This window comes from Phyllostomus discolor, chromosome 4 (assembly GCF_004126475.2).
Source record: "Phyllostomus discolor isolate MPI-MPIP mPhyDis1 chromosome 4, mPhyDis1.pri.v3, whole genome shotgun sequence".
In the NCBI taxonomy this organism is placed as follows: Eukaryota; Metazoa; Chordata; class Mammalia; order Chiroptera; family Phyllostomidae; genus Phyllostomus; species Phyllostomus discolor.
In genome coordinates this window covers 119,839,768-119,860,871 of record NC_040906.2, presented here as the reverse complement: position 1 = coordinate 119,860,871, position 21,104 = coordinate 119,839,768, and the positions used below count along the sequence as shown (strand labels likewise).

Below are 21,104 nucleotides of genomic sequence, written 5' to 3'. Positions count from 1 at the left end.
GTGGGCTCTGGTGCTATCGCAAATTTTTTTCTTCTAATGAGAACTTTTTAGATCTACTCTCACGTCGATGTTTCTCTCCCCCCACCAAAATCAATAAACATATCCTTGGGTGAAGATTAAAATAATAATACAAATTAAAAAAATAATCAACTTCCTTTTAAAGAACAAAAACATTCTTGGACATATGTTGTCCTCAGCTGCTAGACTGCTTTATACTTACACTCCCTTCTTCCTCAATTCAGCTTCTATCCCAATGACCTACCTCTCTCTACTGCTCTTGCCTAGGTTATTAACGATCTCTTCATCCCTAAATCCAGAGTTATATTTTATTTTGTATCTTATTTACCTTCCTTAATCTCACAGCAGCATCTGACACTACTGTCTATGCCTTCCCTGAAAAACTCTTATCCCCTGACTACCTACCACACACTCACAGGTTTCCTCCTGGCTCTCTGTGCCTTTCTGGTCATCTTTTTAGTTACTCTATCTTGGTTCATACCATGAATGTTGCTACCCAGGATTCTGTCCTGGGCTCTTTTCCTTTTTCTCTCTAGACATTCTCCTTAGGTACTCTTATCTATCTCCATGATTTCTTGTATCACCTAAAATACTGTTAAAGCCCTAAATTTGAACATCCACCCAAACTTTTCTTCTAAGATTTCAGACCCATATATATAACTGACTACCAAGTATCTTCACTTGGGTGCCCTCATATCCCCCCAGGACTCAAACCAAACATCTCCAAAGTGAATTAACTTCCAAAACTTTTCCCTTCCTCTCTACAAATGACATCTCCATCTACAACCTTCTAGAACCCAAAAGCTGGTAGCCACAGGCTCTTCTTCCTCAGTCATTCCCATATCCCATCATTACAAGGTGCAGTTCTTTATACTACCTAGTTTGCTCCCATTCTACCCATGTTTCTCTATTCCCATGATCATTCCTCTAGTTTAAGCTGACACTATTTCTACCTTAATCATCACATTATCAACTAATCTCACTGTCCCAGTCTTATTCTTTTCCAACCCACTTTCAACAATGCAACCAAACCAATCTAAAAAACAATGCAATCATTTTACTCCCCTTTAAGGCTTCTCAGTGACTGGATTGAACATTTTTGTAAAGCCTTCAATAATTTCTCCAGCCTCAACACTCACCACATCCAACTATATACTCTACAATCCCTTTGAACTTGAATCTTTCAGATCTTGAAAATTCTATGCTCTTTCTTCACCCTCTTGACATAAACTTGCCTAGGGACTTCCTACCCATTCTGGGATCTCAATCTGTGGTGCATTCCCTCAAACCATGCTAAATTTGGGTCTTCTAACATATATCTACAGCACCCTAAACTTTCCTGTCACAAATATTTCTCATGTTGAATAATAACATTTGTCTAATAATCTTTGCTTTCTCAAAGGACCAAAAGCTTCAAATATGGGAAGAATCATGCCTGTGTTTCTCATTTCTGTACTCCCAAAACCTTGCACAATATGCTCAACAATAAGCACTTAATATATTGAATAAACAAATACATGAACTTTGAATTAACTAAATAGTAGTAGTTATATTCAGAATTTCCCTTCACTGACTTTGACTTCCAAATTTTATATTTAAGTATGCATTGATTCCATGGGAAATGCCATTGTACCCTCTATCATTGCTCATTAACTCTCACAGGACTAAAAGTATATGAAAACACAGTTCTACAGGCATGACTAAAAGAATATTAAGACAATAGGCAAACAAGTGGGCTAGAATAGTGAGAATTCTGTAATATTCATTCCCCCATATGTTAAATAGCATAGTAAGGTAAAAAAAAAAAAACCAGAGAGAATTCCAATTATGATTTTTACCACACTATGTTGAATAATCTCAGTTACAATTTCTTCACCTTCAAAATGAAGTGAACTCACTCCTCAAAAGTTAGGAGAATTGGCCCTAGTCTGTGTGGCTCAGTTGGAACATCATCCTGTAAATCACAAAGGTTATGGGTTCGATGCCCAGTCAAGGTACATGCCTAGGTAGTGGGTTCGAACACTAGTTGGGGAGCATACAGGAAGCAACCGGATGATGTTTCTCTTGCATACCAATGTCTGCCCCTCTCCCTCCCTCCCCCTACTCTCTAAAATCAGTAAGCACGTCCTCAGCTGACTATTTAAAAAAGTTAGGAGAATTTAACATGACAAAGTGTTTGAAAAGTTCTCTGTAGAGCACAAAAGACTATTCATTTATTCACTGAGCACCAATGTGCCAACTTTCTAGAAACTCAATATGCAGTAATGAACAACATGTATATTCTAACACAGGGGCAGACAGACAATAAGAAAATTATAAGGAATAGTAACAAATACATCAAAGAAGATAAGGGAATTAAAGAGCAGGGGATGGGAGCTTTTGGCTGTTTTATACAGAGCTGTCAGGAAATGCCTCACTGCAAAGGTGACTTCTGAGACTACTGAAATCAGACAAAAAGCTATAAGGACATCTCAAAGAAAAACATTCCCAAAGGTATACAACAAGCACAAAGGCTATGAGACAGGAATGTTCCTGACTTCTTGAAAAGGGTAGCTACTATAGTATGAGCACTTTAACATTCAATAGAGAGATAATGGCAATTAACAGCTGGTAGAATGATACAGTAAAATAAAACTTATATCAGGGTAAGCACCAGTAGAGGCAGTAAAAGAAAACAGCTTCTGCACATTTATTTAGTAGGTCACAAAAAAGCAGAGTGTACGATTAAAAGGAAGAATAAAAGATGAATCCAATTCTTTAGTCTAACTAAAAGAGGGATGGAGTTGCCACAGATTCAGATGAAAAATACTACAGAGCAAATCCAGGTGCAGAGAAAGGGACCGAAGATGAGTTTTAACCAGTTAAGGTTAATATGCCTATTAGACATCTAAATGGTGATTCAGATAGGCTTACAGTGGGGAAGACTTATACAAGGCAGGAGAATTCTAGCAGATACAGTGACTGGCTTTACAGAATTGGGACTGAAAGCAAATAAGGAAACAAAAGTGACAAAGGACACAAACAAAAAAGGTTACATATATTTGACAAAAGGAGTCATTTAATTTAAAAAATGGAAATATAACACTTCCCTTGAAAAGTAAACCTTTTCATGAAATGGAACACTAAAAAATTTTTATCTTGAGATTTTTCTACAGGAATCAGTCAGCAATAGAACAAATTATAAATTCACCACATTCCTATAAAAATATATTAGTGGCTCTCTTACAACTTTTATTCTGTAGTTCTTCAATGAAAACTTAGGGCATAAAAATAAATTACCCATGAAGGTTCAGGTAATATTGTCCACATTTTATCTAGAGTCAGAATTATCTTCTTAGCAGTAATAGCTTGAGTGTTTTTTTAAAAAGATTTCATGTATTTGTTTTTAGAAAGAGGGGAAGGGAAGAAGAAAGGGAGAGAAACACCAATTGGTTGCCTCCGTGCACGCAGCGACTATGCACGGGGACTGAACCTGCAATCCAGGCATGTGCCCTGACCAAGAATAGAACCAGTGAACTTTTGCTTTAAGGGACAATGCCTAACCAACTAAGTAACATGGGTGAGGGCTGTAATAGCTAGAGTTTAACTGCTCAAACCAAGAACACAATCCCATGTATTTCAGTTTATTGATTATAAGAAGAGAACAGGAAAACTCTACTAAATGTAAAGAAGTGTAAGAAGAAACTATGTAAAATAATCAAATTGTGGTGGATATGGCATTCCAATTCTATAAGCAAAAAAAGTAAGTTTATAATGTATAGTTGACTATAATTCCTGTAATAGCTACTGGAACACACACTATTTTACTAACTAAAAAGACTGTCAAATACCAATTATAGATAGAGACAGTAAACATTAATTTGTTAAGACACAGAGAGAGTAAACATCAATTTTCAGTCATAAATCATAAGATCAAGCTCTTAAATTAAAACTTAAAGGACTATCTACTTTTATAACTAAAGTTCTTAAGTCCTTATAAAGCACTCACTTCCTAGCATTCAAATCAATATTCAAAAACTCTCTGCCTAAAAATTAGAGTTTTAAAAAAAGGAATTATAGTGTACTTAAACCACTGGCTTACCACCCCATAATCACAAAGCTCCACATTTAGAATGCTTGTTATTGTAACAGGGTTAAGCAAGCACGGAAGTACATTTTTAACAGATATGACTCTGCAAGGTTACTAACATTCAAATAGGGCTAAGCTGTGCAAGAAAGTGCCCAAAGTATAATTTATAATTATAGAAATAATAAACTATATCCAAATTTAAATTTAATTTCTTTTGCTAGTGATCCCATATGGAGACTAAATTTTGTACGTATTTTAATGGCATCATAAAAATCATTTCACTATAAACTTTAATTAATACCAAATTTTAATGTTAAATATGTCAGATGATCCAATACCTATAAAACATAAGAAATATCAATATGGATCAGAAATAATCCAGGGGACAATGTGCTAAAGAAGAAGTGTACCATTAAATTTAAGCCAGATGTTTTTAGTACTTATGTTTGTTCTCTAGTGGTTTATATATCCTTAAAATGTAAGTTTTGACTTCAGAATTGGTACCAAGTAGTCTCAAGTAAGTATTAACATAAAATAGTATATCTGTTTGTTATGACTCTTCTATTTACTCCCATCTCATCCTTCAATGGATCAGTATCTGCACTGCAGACTGACTTCCATCATCTTTGACTTTAGGAATTTCTAAAATCCATGAAGTAGACAGGCACATTTGCAAACTCAGATCAAAACTGTATATAAGTATACCTTAAGTGGGAAGAAATAAGGTAATATAAGTATTATCATTTCATAATCAGGGTACTTACTAAAGGTTTACTTCAGGCCAAAGCAGACATCAGAGGAAAAGCTAAATTAAAGATATTTATTTCATTTTAAGACCCTGTCATAAGATGTTTGTTTTTTTTTTTTTAAGTAGATAAACCAAAGCTCACAGTTCAAAAGTAAGAACAGAATTTCAAAAAATACCAAATAAACACACCATGATGTATATGATCTATTTAAATCAAGTCGAAATTTTTAAAATAGTCTACCTGAATCTTCCTGGGCTTCATGAGTTTCACCATCATCTGTTACCTCTAATTCTTTCACAAAATTTGAGGGAAACAGTCCCAACTTGTTGTTCAGGGTTCCACTCCACCAGCCTTCTTCTACCTGAAAGAGTTCACAACTCAAAAATAATAAAAATTTCTCTTAATGAAACTCTTCCCTCTATGGGAAAATAAAGCTATGCAAGTGAATAAGCACAAAGTTAGTGATACAAAATAATCCCTTTATATCTGTAAGAAAACAATATAGGAAAAAACTTTTAAGTAGATTAAATCTAAGTGGATTGGATTAATCATATATGGGTTTAGTCATATATGATGAGCAGTTTGCAACATTTACATTGAAAACCTGTTATCAATTGTAATCTTATAAGAATTTTCATGAAAGTATCAGATAACCAAGAATAATGTATTAACAGCAAGAAGTAGAGAGCTTTCTTCTGGAATGTTACTCTTTTAGCCTCAACTGAGACTCAGTTTGTATTTACAATGTATATCTCTTGATTTGGAAAAAGTTAGATGAATATAAGAATAGAACTTCATAAAGGCACATGAAATTAGCCTTTTACCTGAACAGTGAGTCTTAACCCAAGTATGAAAAGAACCATTTATTTTTAAAAATCCCAGTGTCATGCTCTACTAAAGATTCCCTCCACCCCAACCAGAAATATTTTCAGAAACCAAACTTTCAGAAAAAGATTTATATTCCCTAATAACAAGGTTACTAAGTTTTCATGAAATTACTTAATAATATTTATAACTGGTATTTCTAAAATGTCTCAGAATATTTTTTAAAAGATTTTGAAACATTTTAGAAATACCAACAATAAGTAATTTCATAAAATTAAGTAATTTTCATGAACTTACTTAATATTTAATAAGGTATAGTTTCAGCTAAGAATGCTAAAAGAAACTAATAGGTAAAAACAAATTTTTAAAGGGTAAACTATTTATTGTCAAAACACACTGAGTAGTACATGCAATATCATAGCTATTTTTTGTTTAAAATATTTTTAATTTTTTTACCTCATTATAACGACAAGCAAACTTTAATAATTTATTCATTTATCAGGCACTCACTATGTAATAAAAGTCATGGTGTTAACTGCTAGGGAAAGATTCAAGTTTGCATACAAGAAAACTGTCCTTGATTAAAAAAATCTAAAGAAACCAAAAAAATAGGCAGATCATTATAATATAAAATAGGTGCTATAACAAAAGTATGAACAAATGCTATAGGAGCATAAAGGGCTTAAAAGAATAAAAAAAGGGACTACATTAAGATGGAAATGAAAAAGAGTTTGATATTTAAAGGCTGAGTAAGAATTTTCTAGGTAAAAAGCATGTTAAAAAATATGGCGACATAAAAATGAAGAATTTATTTATGGAATTTATATATAGCTAAAATATGAGGTGACTACAAGACAAGCTGTTTGAGGGATAAATGGAAGGCAATTAAGTGTGATAAGTTCAGAATTTTTAGCAGATGTAAGGAGGTACCAAAGGTTTGTGAGTTCTTCAAAACCATGTGGGATGGAGATACATAGACCAAACTGGAACAGGCACAAAAAGGAGAAAAACATCAGAAAACCATTATCTACACCTGGAATCCCAAATTGACAGCAATTGGGAAGTTAGGGTGAATAAGCCTGTAATAATCCCTATTAATTAAGAAATTCTTAAGAGGCAGGGTAGTATGGTAGTAAAGAACACTGACTCAAAAACTGACCTTGCAGATTCAGAATCTGGCTCCTCTGCATGTCAGGCATATGATCTTAGGCAAAGATGTCTGAGACAAGATCTCTTATGCCCGCTATGCTCATCTACAATGTCAAATGACATCCCTCCCACCAAGAAGTGGTGGCCTTTGCCCCACCCCCTTTAATCTTTCTTGGTGAAAGTGACACTAGGTCTTCCAAGGTTAGGTTATATAAAAGGCTAACTCTATGTTTGCTGAAATGCTTACACCTAAGAGCCCTGAACTGCCATGTAATAAGTCCCATTACCCTATGACCTCCCTCCGCTACAGTAAGAAAGCCAAGCCAAAGGAAACTCCACATCATGGCTCTCCATAGGCAGTCCTAATCTTCAAGTCTTCCAAGCACCAGATACATCAGTGGAGAAGCCTTCCCATGCTTCTACCAGCACCCAACCTTGAATCTTTCCAGTTGATGCCCCAGACATCACAGAACAGACATAAGTCTTCTTTGCTGTACCCAACTGAATTTGTGGCCCACACACCCATGAACCTAATAAAACAGCTGTTCTTTGCCACAAAGTTTGGGATGGAATGTCATGTAGCAACATTAACTAGAACAGCCAATCACTTATCTTCTATGAGTTAATCTATTCAAACTGAGATCAAAACTACTATATTCAGGTTGTTAAAAAATTTAAAGGAAATAATAAATGTAAAAACAGTTTTTCAGATGTAAGTTCAATAAACATTGACTATTATTATTGCTACCTAGAAGAAATAAAAGTGAATTGCCGTTTGTGTAAACACATCGGAAGTTAACATAAGCCTAAGTGATAAACTGCATCATATGATATTAGGACACAGTATCAATTCCTGTGACAAATATATGATATCAAACATATACTATGAAAATGAGAACTTTACCTACCAAATGAAACAAATATTCCTTTAATGGTAAAAGCAGAGATATTAAAAAGCTATTTTTTAAAATATCATTCTTAGATATTAAAGTAACAGATAAATGTTTTTGGTTAATATTTCAATGTGATAATACAAACAATGCAGATATTGTCATTAAAGACAAAGTCTATATCTTAAAATTTTTATAAAAAATAATAAAATTTGCAAAAAAATTGATATCCTTGTAAACTATTTTTTCTGATACCCAAAGCATCAATTCTTTTTTTTTCCTAAGATTTATTTATTTTTAGAGAGGGGAAGGGAAGGAGAAAGAAAGGGAGAGAAACATCAATGTGGGGTTGCCTCTTGCACACCTCCTACTGGGGACCAGTCCCGCAACCCAGGCATGTGCCTCGGTAGGAATCCTACCAGCAAGCCCTTGGTTCGCAGGCTGGCACACAATCCACTGACCCACACCAGCCAGGGCCCAAAGTATCAATTCTAATTGCTGCTTTATCTCTAACACATACTTTCCTTACCTCTTCATTAATATCAATAATATCTCCCACTTTCAGCTCCAGTTCATCATCATTTTGTGGAATGTACTCAAACAGAACTTTACACTGACGCTTCTTGGTCTCTAAAGAAAGTAACAGAAAAAATTTCAGTTAAGAACAATCATTAAAACAACAATAGCACCTTTATGTACATATTATATCTTTTTCATGGGATTTACATACATGAACAAAAACAGAACATGTAAGCATTCTTAGCAGCTAACCACAGTCAGTTTGGGGTGGCTTTTCCCCTTGCCCCCATATTACAATCTATTCATTCCAAAATATATTCAAATCAATTAGAAATAAGGTACAAAGCGCACAGCAATGAAATCATTTATACATCTGATCCCACCAATTACACAAGTGGATATCCACTGACAATTTTGAGACATTTTAGAAATACAGACAATAAAAGATACTGTTGGCACAATAAATTTATCACATATAAGTCCTCTAAGCCACTGATTTTCAGACCTTCCTGATCAAAGCCTAGGAACATTTAAAATGCACTAATTTAAGAGTATGTGTTTTTTTTAAAAAAGAAGGAAAATGCATAAATCTAAAATGTACTTTATCTTCTTAAATAGCTCTGTTTTCTGATAAATAAAAATCAAATTCACATAGGTAAAGATAAAAAATTTTACTTTTACCTTTTCAAACAAGATACATTTATTCAGGCAAGTAATGATCATTTAGTAACAATCTAGGTTTGTGGTCCTAAACTTTTTTAAACTCTTAATAATTGAGAACACAGCCCTGGCTGGTGTGGCTCAGGGGATTGAGAGCTGGCCTGTGAAGCAATGGGTCACTGTTTTGATTCCCCATCAGGGCACATGCCTGGATTGTGGGCCAGGTACCCAAGAGGGGGCACACGAGAGTCAATCACACATTGATGTTTCTCTCCCTCTTTCTCCTTTCCTTCACATCTCTCTAAAAATAAATAAATGAATGTTGGGAACTGCCCTGACTGGTATCAGAAGCTGAAACCCCCGCCTAGGCTAAGGCTAAGGGAACGCCCTTGGAACTGTAAGCCAGCAAGGAGACAAAAGCTTATCTCCCTGGCAGGAATGCTGCTTCTGCTGCTTTATTCATAACTGAACCCCAAAAAGCTTGGTCAGTTAGCCAAAGACAGGTAAGATTCCCCACAGGGGGAATGACCTAAGCCAGGCACGATCACTTTGGGAGGCCCCCCAAAAGAAGGACTTGGGGGGCTGCAGCAAAAGGGGGTGATGGACCTCCTCGGCTTTGACATAGCCTGAGTTCTCATTGTCTGGGAGAATATCTCCTTATTGCCTTAGTTCCCGCGCTAAGCCTGAAACAATGACAGGGTGGTGCAGCTCTGTGCTGAAAAGGGCAGATTCCCTGGGTGATCAGGCCTAAGAAAGAACATGTAAATTACTGTGAAACCTCCTTTGTTTAGAATGCTCTCAGTTGAATGAGAAGGGTCCAAGGAGGAAGTTTGTTCCTCAAAGTCTTACAGCTCTTTGACCCCGACTCAATAGACCAGCAGAGTTCCATGTTTTCTATAGTTCCTTACTTCCCCCTGATGAGTACTGTACTTTACCTGAATTATTATGCAAAATAAGCCCAATAAAAGCAGGTATGGACGGTAAATCAGGGCCCTCAACACAAGGGGGGGGGGGGTGGCCATTTTGTCCCTACTTCCCCACAGAAACTAGTTTGTCTCTGTGCATGTGTTTGTTTCTCGTGTGTTATCGTCGAGCCATCCACAGTGTTCTGTGGTCACTGCTGGCTGGTGACCCACGCGCAACAAATGAAAACTTAAAAAATATAATTGAGAACTCAGATTCACTCGTATCTTAAAAGTGAATCATTAAAGCAGCTATAGGTAGATGACCAGGTATGGCTGCTTAAAACTGCTTCTTGCTAACAAAAAAAATCAAAAGCAGGCTGAGACTTGGAAAGGCAGCAATGGAAGAAATTAGGAAAAACCATCAAAAGCAAAGATGTTTTACCAGAGACCAAGGCTAAGATCACCTATATTCTCATATTCTCAATTACTATCTACGAATGTGAAAGTTGGACAGTGAAAAAGGTTGATAGAAAAAAAATTGATTCACCTGAAATATTATGTTGGAGGAAAACTGTATGGATACCCTGGACCACCAGAAAAGTGAATAAGTAGGTCCTAGAGCAAATTAAACATGAAACATTGCTGTACAAAAATGACACAACTGAAGTTGTCCTACTTGGGACATATCATAATAAGGAAATTGCTTCAGCTCTGACATGCTATGGATCTTATAAAATTATCAACACAAAAAAATAAATCCAACTGAACCCCCAAAACAACAAAAGAACACTGCAACCAACATCTCAGAATAATTTCAAGTAATAATAGTGCCTTATATATATTGCAGGAAAACTTCCCATCTCTCAGAACTACAGATATAGTTCCTAAATACTTTAAAAGTTGTTGAGATGACCTTGAGAAAATGTGTTCTTTGTAGTTAGCATTTCATAAATGAGGGGAAAATGATCTACATTACAGAAAGGAAAAATCTATTTTACTCAGGGTAGACTTTAAAAAAATCTTTTATATCTCTCTGATAACCTTAGGCCTTGAAAAAATATAGTTTGTTTTCTAATTAATATAATTATCTTTTGAAGTGATTTAAAGTGGAAAAGGATATTAATTAGTACCCTATCCACAAACATATCAATCAGCTTTGGGCAGCCAAGTTATGTTTTAACCAAAAGCCTGGGTTTTTCTTCCTCACATTAAGCATAATTCTCCACTGAGTGTTTTTTTTCCCCAAAGTAATTTGGAAAATTACTTGCAAAGAAATTTTTCACTTTTCAAAGAGCCATATAGGGTAAAAACTTCTACATTGCCCCGAATATTAACACAAAATGTGAGTATTTATCTAAAAATATTTTTTTAAAGATTCCATTTTTAAATATGGTTCATTCCTAAGCTGAGGTGACTATTGAACTCATCCATTATTGGCAGCAAAATTAGAGGAATTTTGTGATTTTTTTTAACATCTTCAAATGGCATACACAATGTCCATCCATCCATAATGACCGATAAATATTTACTTAAGTACTACAATGTATCAGAGCCTCTGCTAAGCACTAAATAAAACTACTTCCGGTCAAGATGGTGAGGTAGGCAGACATGGCTTGCCTCTTCACACAACCTCATCAAAATTACAACTAAAATGTAGAACCACCATCACTCAGAACTCTCGAATTGGAGTTGAATGGAAGTCTGACAACTACGAAATTAAAGAAACCACATCCATCCAGACTGGAAACAAGGCACAGATGTGGATCAGGCTGGTCCCTCACCCACATGTGGTGGATAAAAGTTCAGGAAGGATATCTCTGGAGTGAGGAGTCCCAGCCCAACACCAGGTCCCTCAGCCAAGTGTTCCAGTGAAAGGAACCCTTGCTGGGGGATTCCTTGTACTGTGGGGGTTTTCCACAACTTCTGGCTGCAAAAACCAGTGGGGACTGAGTTGGTGGAGAAAACTGTTGGAGCCCTAAGCAGTTCTTCTTAAAGAACCCACACATAGACTCACCTAATCAGACTCAGTCCCTCTGAACACTGGGGTAGCAGCTTGAAAAGCACCAGTTGTATACAGGGAGAAACTGAAATGTCTGGCACCAAGGCGAGCGGAGGACATCGTCTACTTTCTAAACTCTCCCTCCACAGTGCCAGCAAACTGGTGCAATATCTGAAGATTCCATCAACCTGGCTAACAGTGTTTGATCCACCTTGCAGATCCCCAGAGACTCTGCTCCACCCAACTTACAGACCTACCCAAGCTGCTTTTCCATACGAATGGCTGGTCTTGGCCCATGCTTCACAACTTCCTAAATCCTATGAAACAAGCAATAGCTGGCCTCAGTAAGTCCCTGGCCCCACACAAGCAGCAGCCAGCCTAGATTCACAGCTTGGCTTTGCCTGGGAATCTCTAAGCCTAGCATAAATACAGGCCATCTCAGATTGGCAGCATAGCAAAACACAGGTTAGGGCTGATATGACCTGCACCACCTGGGAACCCCAGGGCCAATGTACCCAGTGGGCAAATACAGACCACATAGGAGCACCACCACACTGGACAGCTCATCCTCCACAGAGGGTGGAGGTTGGCGGTCAGTGGTCACAGCCAATCCTTGCAGATAACTGGTGAGGATAAATCCCTCTCATTTATCTGCCAATAGCAACCAAGGCTCAACTAGAAGAGGAGGGTGCACACTGCCTACACAAACACCCAGCTTGGGTAATAGAGGAGGCTGTGCAACTGGACCATACACTACATTAGGCAATGCTACCAAGACATGGAGTCAAAGCAGTTCTACCTAATACATAGAAATAAACACAGGGAGGCTGCCAAAATAAAGAGACAAGGAAACAAGACCCAAATGAAAGAAAAGATCAAAACTCCAGAAAAAGAGCTAAACAAAACAAAGATAAGCAATCTATCAGATGCAGAGTTCAAAACACTGGTTATAAGGAGGCTCAAGGAACTTCAACAGCATAAAAAAGATCCAGTCAGAAATGAAGGATACACTAATTAAAATAAAGAACAATTTATAGGGAAACAACAGGAGAGCAGATGAAGCCAAGAATCAAAACAATGATTTGGAACATAAGGAAGCAAAAAACAACCAATCAGAACAACAACAACAAAAAAGGATCCACATAAATGAGGATAGTATAATCAGCCTCTGGGACAACTTCAAGAGGACCAACATTTGCATCAAAGTGGTACCAGAAGGAGAAGAGAAAGAGCAAGGAACTGGAAATCTACTTGAAAAAATAATTAAGGAAAACTTCCTTAATTTGGTGAAGGAAACAGACATACAAGTCCAGGAAGCACAGAGAGTACCAAACAAGACAGATGCAAAGAGGCCCAATGAAACACACATCATAATTAAAAGGCCAAAGGTTAAAGATAAAGAGAGAATCTTAAAAACAGCAAGAGAAAAGAAGTTAATTAACTACAGGGGAATTCCCATAAGACCATCAATTGATTTCTCTAAAGAATCTCTGCAGGCTAGAAGGGATTGGCAAGAAATATTCAAAGTGATGAAAAGCAGGGACCTACAGCCGAGATTGTTCTACCCAGCAAAGCTATCATTTAGAATTGAAGGGCAGATAAAGAGCTTCCCAGACAAGAAAAAACTAACAGAGTTCATCATCACCAAGCCGTTATTATAAGAAATGTTAAAGGGACTTATTTAAGAAAAAGAAGATCAGGCCCAGGATGGTGTGACTCAGTGGACTCAGTGCCACACTATTCTGTGAAACAAAGGGTTGCTGGTTTAATCTCCAGTCAGGACACATTCCTGGATTGCGGACCAGGTCCCCTTGTAGGGGTGTGCTGAAGGCAACCACACATTACTGTTTCTCTTTTTCTCTTTCTCCCTCCCTTCCCCTCTCTCTAAAAATAAAAAAAGGAAATCTTAAAAAAAAATAAAGAACATTTTTTAAAAAGGAAGATCAAAACTCTGAATAAAATGGCAATAAATACATTATCTATCAACAATTGAATCTAAAAAAACAAACTAAGCAAACCAGGACAGAGACAGAATCATGGATGTGGAGAACATTTTGATGGCTGCCAGATGGGAGGGGTGTGTGTGGGAGTGGGTGAAGAGGTGAGAGGATTAAGAAGTACAAATAGGTAGCTAAAGAATAGCTACCTATTTGGGACTTCCAGCCAAGATGGAGGCATAGGTAGACACACTGTGTCTCCTTGCACAACCAAAAAAAGGACAACAATTTAGAAAGAAAAAACAACCAGTACTGACAGAAAATTGAACTGTATGAAAGACCAACTACCAAGGAGTTAGAGAAGAAACATTCATCCAGACCCATATGAGGGGCGGAGTTGGGAGGCTGGGTGAAAAGGGGTCATGGCCAAGCAGTGGCTGGCAGACCCAGGAAGGCAGCAGATTGTGGAGGGGTGCAGCACACAAGGGGGCTGGGGGACTAGGAGGTCCCACATTCATGCACTGATAAACCAGGCAAAACTGGAGAGCAAGAGAGACCCAGGGTCCCAGCTCAGGGAAATAAAGCTTCAAAACACCAACTGAAAATACCTGTGGGAGTTGAGGGGCCAGGAGAAACTCCCAGCATCACAGCAGAGTTTGTTGGAGAGACCCACAGGGTCCTAGACCATACACAAATCCACCCACACGGGAATCAGCACCAGAAGGGCCCACTTTGCTTGAGGGAAGCAGGGGAAGTGACTGAAATCTGGCAGAGAGTGGAGCAAGCGCCATTGTTCCCTCTCAGACCCCTCCCCCACATACAGCATCACAACCAAGTGACCTGGGTTGCCCTACCCTGGTGAACACCTAAGGCTCCACCCCTCACTACATAAAAGGCGTGCTCACACACAAACACACACACAAATGGCCCAAATGAAAGAACAGATCAAAGCCCCAGAAAAAATACAACTAAGCTATCAAGAGATAGCCAGCCTATCAAATGCACAGTTCAAAGCACTGGTGATCAGGATGCTCACAGAATTGGTTGAATTTGGTCACAAATTAGATGAAAAAATGAAGGCTACAATAAGTGAAATGAAGGAAAATGCACAGGGAACCAATAGTGATGGGAAGGAAACTGGGACTCAGATCAATGAAATGGACCAAAAGGAAGAAAGAAACAACCAAACAGAAAAGAATGAAGAAAAATTCAAAAAAATGAGAAGAGGTTTAGGAACCTCCAGGATATCTTTAAACGTTCCAACATCTGAATTATAGGGATACCAGAAGGAGAAAAGGAAGAGCAACAAGTGGAAAAGTTATTTGAACAAATAATAAAGGAGAACTACCCCAATCTGGCAAAGGAAATAGACTTCCAGGAAGCTCAGAGAGTCCCAAAGAAGTTGGACCCAAGGAGGAACACACCAAGGCACACCATAATTACATTAGCCAAGATTAAAATGAAGGAGAGAATCCTAGAAGCAGCAAGAGATAAGGAGACAGTTACCTACAAAGGAGTTCCCATCAGACTGTCAGCTGATTTCTCAAAAGAAAACTTGCAGGCAAGAAGGGGCTGGAAAGAAGTATTCCAACTCATGAAAAGTAAGGACCTGCATTCAAGATTGCTCTATCCAGCAAAGCTTTCATTTAGAATGGAAGGGCAGATAAAGTGCTTCTCAGATAAGGTCAAGTTAAAGGAGTTCATCATCACCAAGCCCTTATTATATGAAATATTAAAGGGACTTATCTAAGAAAAAGAAAATAAAAAATATGAACAGTAAAATGACAACAAACTCACAATTATCAACAACCACACCTCAAACAAAAGCAAACTAAGCAAATAGCTAGAATAGGAACAGAATCACAGAAATGGAGATCACATGGAGGGTTAGCAACAGGGGAGTGGGAGGAGGAGAGAGGGGGAAAGGTACAGAGAATAAGTAGCATAGATGGCAGGTAGAAAACAGGGGGAGCGTAAGAATAGTATGGGAAATGTAGAAGCTAAGGAACTTATAAGTATGACACATGGACATGAACTAAAGGGGGGGAACATGGGGGAACATGGGGGGAGCGGAGTGAAGTGGGGAAAATGGGACAACTGTAATAACATAATTAATAAAATATGTTTTTTAAAAAAGAATAGGTATGGGAATGTAAAGTACAGTATAAGAAATGGAGTAGCCACAGAACTTATACACATGACCCATGGACATAAACGATGGTGGGGAGATTGCCTTACGGAGTGGGGGGTGCTGGGTGAAGGGGGTACAGAAGGCAAAAAATCAGGACAACTGTAATAGCATAATTGATAAAATATTAAAAATTAAAAAATATCAAATAAAGAAAACAATGTGTTGTAGTAGAGTTGTCAGTAAAATGCGTAATGTTAAGTTGATTTAAGAAAACAGTGACTAGTATTTTCTTTTTTTAAATTTATTGATTTTAGAGAGGGAGGAAGGAAGAGAAACATCAATTTGTTATTCTCCTTACTTATGCATTCATTTTTTTGATTGCTGTATGTGCTCGGCCTAGGAATCTAACCCACAACCTCAGTGTATCAGGACAGCACTCTAACCAACTGGACTACCCAGCTAGGGCACAACTAGCATTTTCTTACCACAAGCAATTTTGAATATAGTTTTTCACATCTAAACAATGTCAAGAAAGTTTCTTTAAAGTCAATATTTCATAAGTAAAGCTATTAACAAGAGGATAAAAGAGATACAACAAAGGCAGGGACATATTTTATGTCTTTTATGTACTAGTACTATTCTAAGTTGTTTTCAAACATCTCTATACAACAGATCATAAAAATGTATTATCATTGTATTACCAATGAGAAAACAGGACTCAAGTTAAATAACCTTTCGGAGACCACACAGCTAAAGAGAGGCAAAACATAAGCATTTTACCTTTCCACCATGTCATCATGTTGCCTCCTCTATACATTAGAGCACTTTAACACAGCACTCATGCAGTCTAGTCATGTTAGGTCCTTATTCCCTGAAAATGCTCTATACTTGCTTATTTCCATGGGCCTTCCAAAAGTAGCAATTCTACCTGGAATTCCATAATCCCCAACGAAAACCATCAAAAGCTAAGAAATATAGGACTCGAGTCATTTGCTATATATATATATATATATATATATATATATGGTAGAATCTTCTAGACTCTTTCTTACCCTCAGCAATAAAAAATCATAATACTTAGGCCATTAAATATAAGATTCAAGCTGTTCAAGATACTAACTGAGCAATACTAACTATATTGCTGAGACACAGCTTGGTTAAAATACTCAAAATCTTAGAAAATATTATCATTATGACAAGCATGAAGGGAAAATCTCTTATGACAAGGGATGTTGTATCATGTCAAAAACATACTTTCAACTGATTCAGTTTAAAAATGTATTTGCATATGTACAAGTATACAGATACAGATACAGAGATAAAGCCAATATGACAAAATGTTAACAGCTTAGGTGAAGAGTATACCATGTTCACTGCACAATCATTCTTTCAATTTTTCTGTAAAATTTAAAAATTTTTGAAATAAGGTAGAAAGTTAGTACACCCTATCCCATTCATTTGAGAGACTGAAGCTACGGGAGTCACTTGAATGACTTTCCCCCCCTATGAGTTAGAGTATTTTAACATCAAGAGCACAGCCTGAACTAATATTCTCATTAAAAAAAAAAACAACTGCAAAGATGTATTTTTAGCGACCATATTTTGATGGTATTTAGAATTTTCATTACTTTCTTCAGTGCTGACTCAAAATCAGGAGGCATACTATTTGCTACCAACTTTTTACTGGGAATTAAACTCTGTGTAGACCAGTGTTCTAGTCAACTCATTTTTCATGACAACATCAATTCTTTGTCTATAACAATCTACTAGTATCAACTTCAATGCATCTTTCACATTCAAAATAATTGTTAACTAGATGAAAAATCATTTCTGCAGCATGATATTCCACTAATAAGGCATATAAAGTTACAAGCACTGATTCCTTCCCTCACATGAGCCAGATTCACATCTGACATCCATTTTCCCCACATATAATATTCCAAAATGAATGTCATAGAGTTGTGATGTTCAAAGACATCAACTCTTTACTCTCTAAGTAAAATACTCTACACCATTCCTTACCTTCGTGCCTCATTTTACAAGGGTCTCAGCAGTAATGTGACAATTATACCTGTTTTGCTCTTCTATAACTTTAGCAACTTATTAACAGTCAACTTTGTCCTAGAAAAACATTATTCTGTGCTAGCTCTAGAAATACTTGTTTATTTGACCAAAGAAGTTATCACACTTAACTAAGTTTCAATGGCTTCATGACCAGACTTCACAAAAAAAGCAAGTTCTCTTTTGGTGTGGAGACTTAAAAAAAAAAAAAAAAAAAAAAAGCTAACAAGTACAATTTCCAGATATTTAACATCATACTATCTATTTGAGCTTGTCCTTTTTAGTTGTTTATATAAAATTGAACACAAGCAGATTCACTTTTCTTGGCACACAGATTTAAACTGAATATTCAATCTGCATTGTTTATCACTATCAAACCATTTAGAATAGTTTTAAGGTTTTTAAGAGTATATTTTACTAGTAGTATTAGTAGTATCCACTACTATTTAACATTGCAATGAACTACTTTTGAAAACTAGTCTATTTTGTGAATTAAGAATATGATGCAAACAGAAAAAAAAAGCAGATTAAAAAAGAAAACACATAAGCTTGCTTTTCCTGGAAAAGCAATTTGAAAGCAAAAACAACCTGCATCCTGTTTAAATGTTAGCACCAAATGACCAATTTAGTCCTTGTGGCACGGGCACTTAAAAGCAAGTTATGAAAGAGCCTTAGGAAAAAACCTAAGCCTCCTGGCAACAACTACATAATGTTTCTTCTTTCTTACATGAAAAAGAATTATGACCTATGTTCTTAAGGAAGGTAAAAATTTAGTGTGCCCTTTCCTACTAGGAGACAAATATTCATAACTTTAAAACTCTTTGTCTAGCCTTAAGAAGAAACTTGTCTCAGTAAAGCTAAAGAAAGTGTTAAATGGATTTTACAATAGGCAGAGGTCATAAACAGTCCTCCTCTGGGCCTGTAAATTCTCCTTGTGCACAAAAATTCTACACAGAGCTTCACCTACAGGATGTGGACATAGTCTGTTATCTGTTCCCCAATCTCCCAACAAACAGAACTTCAGAGTCCACGACAGTTAGATCTACTGATTTACTTTTAGCAAGTAGACTGAAAGTAGTATGGGTAATATCTAAATATTGTTAGTACATTGCATTTACTGGGAAACAAAGAACACAGAGAACTCTCTAATTGATCTGTCTCAATGTCATGAAATTTTTTTATGAAAATCTACTTTTACTTTATGAAAGTAAACAAAGGGTAATAAAACCCAGAAAGTACAGGTTTCCCCAAACTTCACAGACAATAGTATAGAAAGTAACAGTTGAGATATAAGACTATAAAATTCATACATTTTTCTTACATTTGTGAAACATATGTAAACAAAATTTCTTTTCTGTAGACTACTTGGTACTGCAAGGGATTTGAAGACCACAATATGAAAGACACTAAGATAAATGTGGTTGAACACTCATTTACTACTTATTAAATTAAATTGAACATAGCAATCAGTGTTCAATCTCATTTACTATGTTGAAATGTTATCTACTTCCATAAATGCTTCAGTTCTTTGTACATGTTCAATACTTCTTTTATAACAGTCTTTCCCAAGATGTCAAGCTCTTTGAGAACAGCAATTATTACCTATCTTTTTTTTAAACCACTTTCTCAGCAGCAACAAAATAAAACTCAAGAGTTTAAATGATCTAAGGTAACAAGATGGACTCCAACTCTGTCTGGTATCAAATGTGCTCAACTCTTTACGCTAAACTGTTCTCCTAACATATTTAGAGTACTGAATACTTAAAACGCATTCTATTGGGCCAATCACCTTGGAAAACTGAATGTTTATGTTCAGGTGTCTAACTACTAAAGAACTGTACTATCAGCCCTGGCTGGTGTGGCTCAGTGGATTGAGTGCTGGCCTGCGAACCAAAATGTTGCCAGTTCAATTCTCAGTCAGGACACACGCCTGGGTTGTGGGCCAGGTCCCCAGGGAGAGGCATGTACATGAGAGACCACCACACATTGATGTTTCTCTCCCTCTCTTTCTCCTTGCCTTCTCCTCTCTCTAAAAATGAATGAATGAATGAATAAATCTTTAAAAAACAAAACAAATATACCATCAAAATTCCTTCATCTATCTATACTGATTAAGAATAAGCAGAGATGTAAGCATCTCATTAAATAAATGGTATTAAAATAAGTTAAGGCAAAGTGTTAACTATTCTACAAAGAATGTAAAACTATTAAGAAAACAAAGAATCATATTCTAATTTATAATCCCCACACACAGTTGTCAGCAATTCAAGCTATCATATGAAGAATGACTCCATGAGCCAGTAACTCGTAACATAAAAATAAGTGGCAAGTTTCTGCACTTAGCTGCAAAAGGTTGAGCTAATTCTTCTTAACATAATTTATGAACAGCTACAAGATGTATTTTTATTGACTTAATTTAATAGTAAAAATATTATTTACATACTCTTCTTAATGTTTTTAATTTGTGGATGTGGTTGAATTCCTCCAGCTGGAAGTCCATAGGTGCTTATTCGTTGTACAAGACTTGCTACATTCCCATGCCTTTCCCGTCTGATGGGCAAATTGTCATCCTTGGATTCTGTCTCTCTCTTAATTTCCTATAAAGGAAGAAATCAGTAAATAGGAAATTTTATATTTTATTAAATTAAAATACAAAAACACAGGTATAGTTATTATTATATAAAACACCGATATCAACAGTTTTCAACATTTTCCTCTGTCCACACAAATTTAAAGAATGCAAAGCACTTCGGTAACAGCAACTCATTATGAGTTTAAGTCTTACCTGAATTGGAGATATAAGTACAGAAAAGGGGGCTGACAGACTACCTCCGCCCCAATGTACACATTCAACCTGGAGTACATAAATGAACAATGACAGACAATAATTCTAAGTCAGAGGTAGACATACTTTTTCTATAAAGGGTCAAACAGTAAAATATTTTAAGATCTGTAGGCTGTAGAACCTATGTTGAAACAATGGACTCTGCCATTTGTAGTGCAGAAACTATACACTTAATAAATAAACATAACTATGTACCAACAAAATTTTATTTTTGGACACTAAAATTTCAATTTGATATAATTTCACATATCACTAAATACTGTTCTTCTGATTTTCTTCTAACAAGTTATAAAATTCTTAGCTAGCATTCTCAGCTCATGGACATTACAAGAATAGGCAGTGTTCAG

The 21,104-nt window shown here is 36.4% G+C and overlaps 1 protein-coding gene across 2 annotated transcripts in view; it reads right to left on the bottom strand.

The window, feature by feature from the left end:
* LOC114494981 (CD2 associated protein) overlaps nt 1–21,104 on the bottom strand; it is a 158,717-nt gene that overhangs the window by 74,036 nt on the left and 63,577 nt on the right. For both annotated transcript variants that reach the window (XM_036024200.1, XM_036024199.1), the window contains exons 3-5: nt 20,356–20,509; nt 8,230–8,330; nt 5,077–5,197 (exon numbers count right to left, since the gene is read on the bottom strand). In XM_036024200.1, coding sequence (XP_035880093.1) covers nt 5,077–5,197; nt 8,230–8,330; nt 20,356–20,509 — 376 coding nt within the window. The remainder of the gene's footprint in view (nt 1–5,076; nt 5,198–8,229; nt 8,331–20,355; nt 20,510–21,104) is intronic.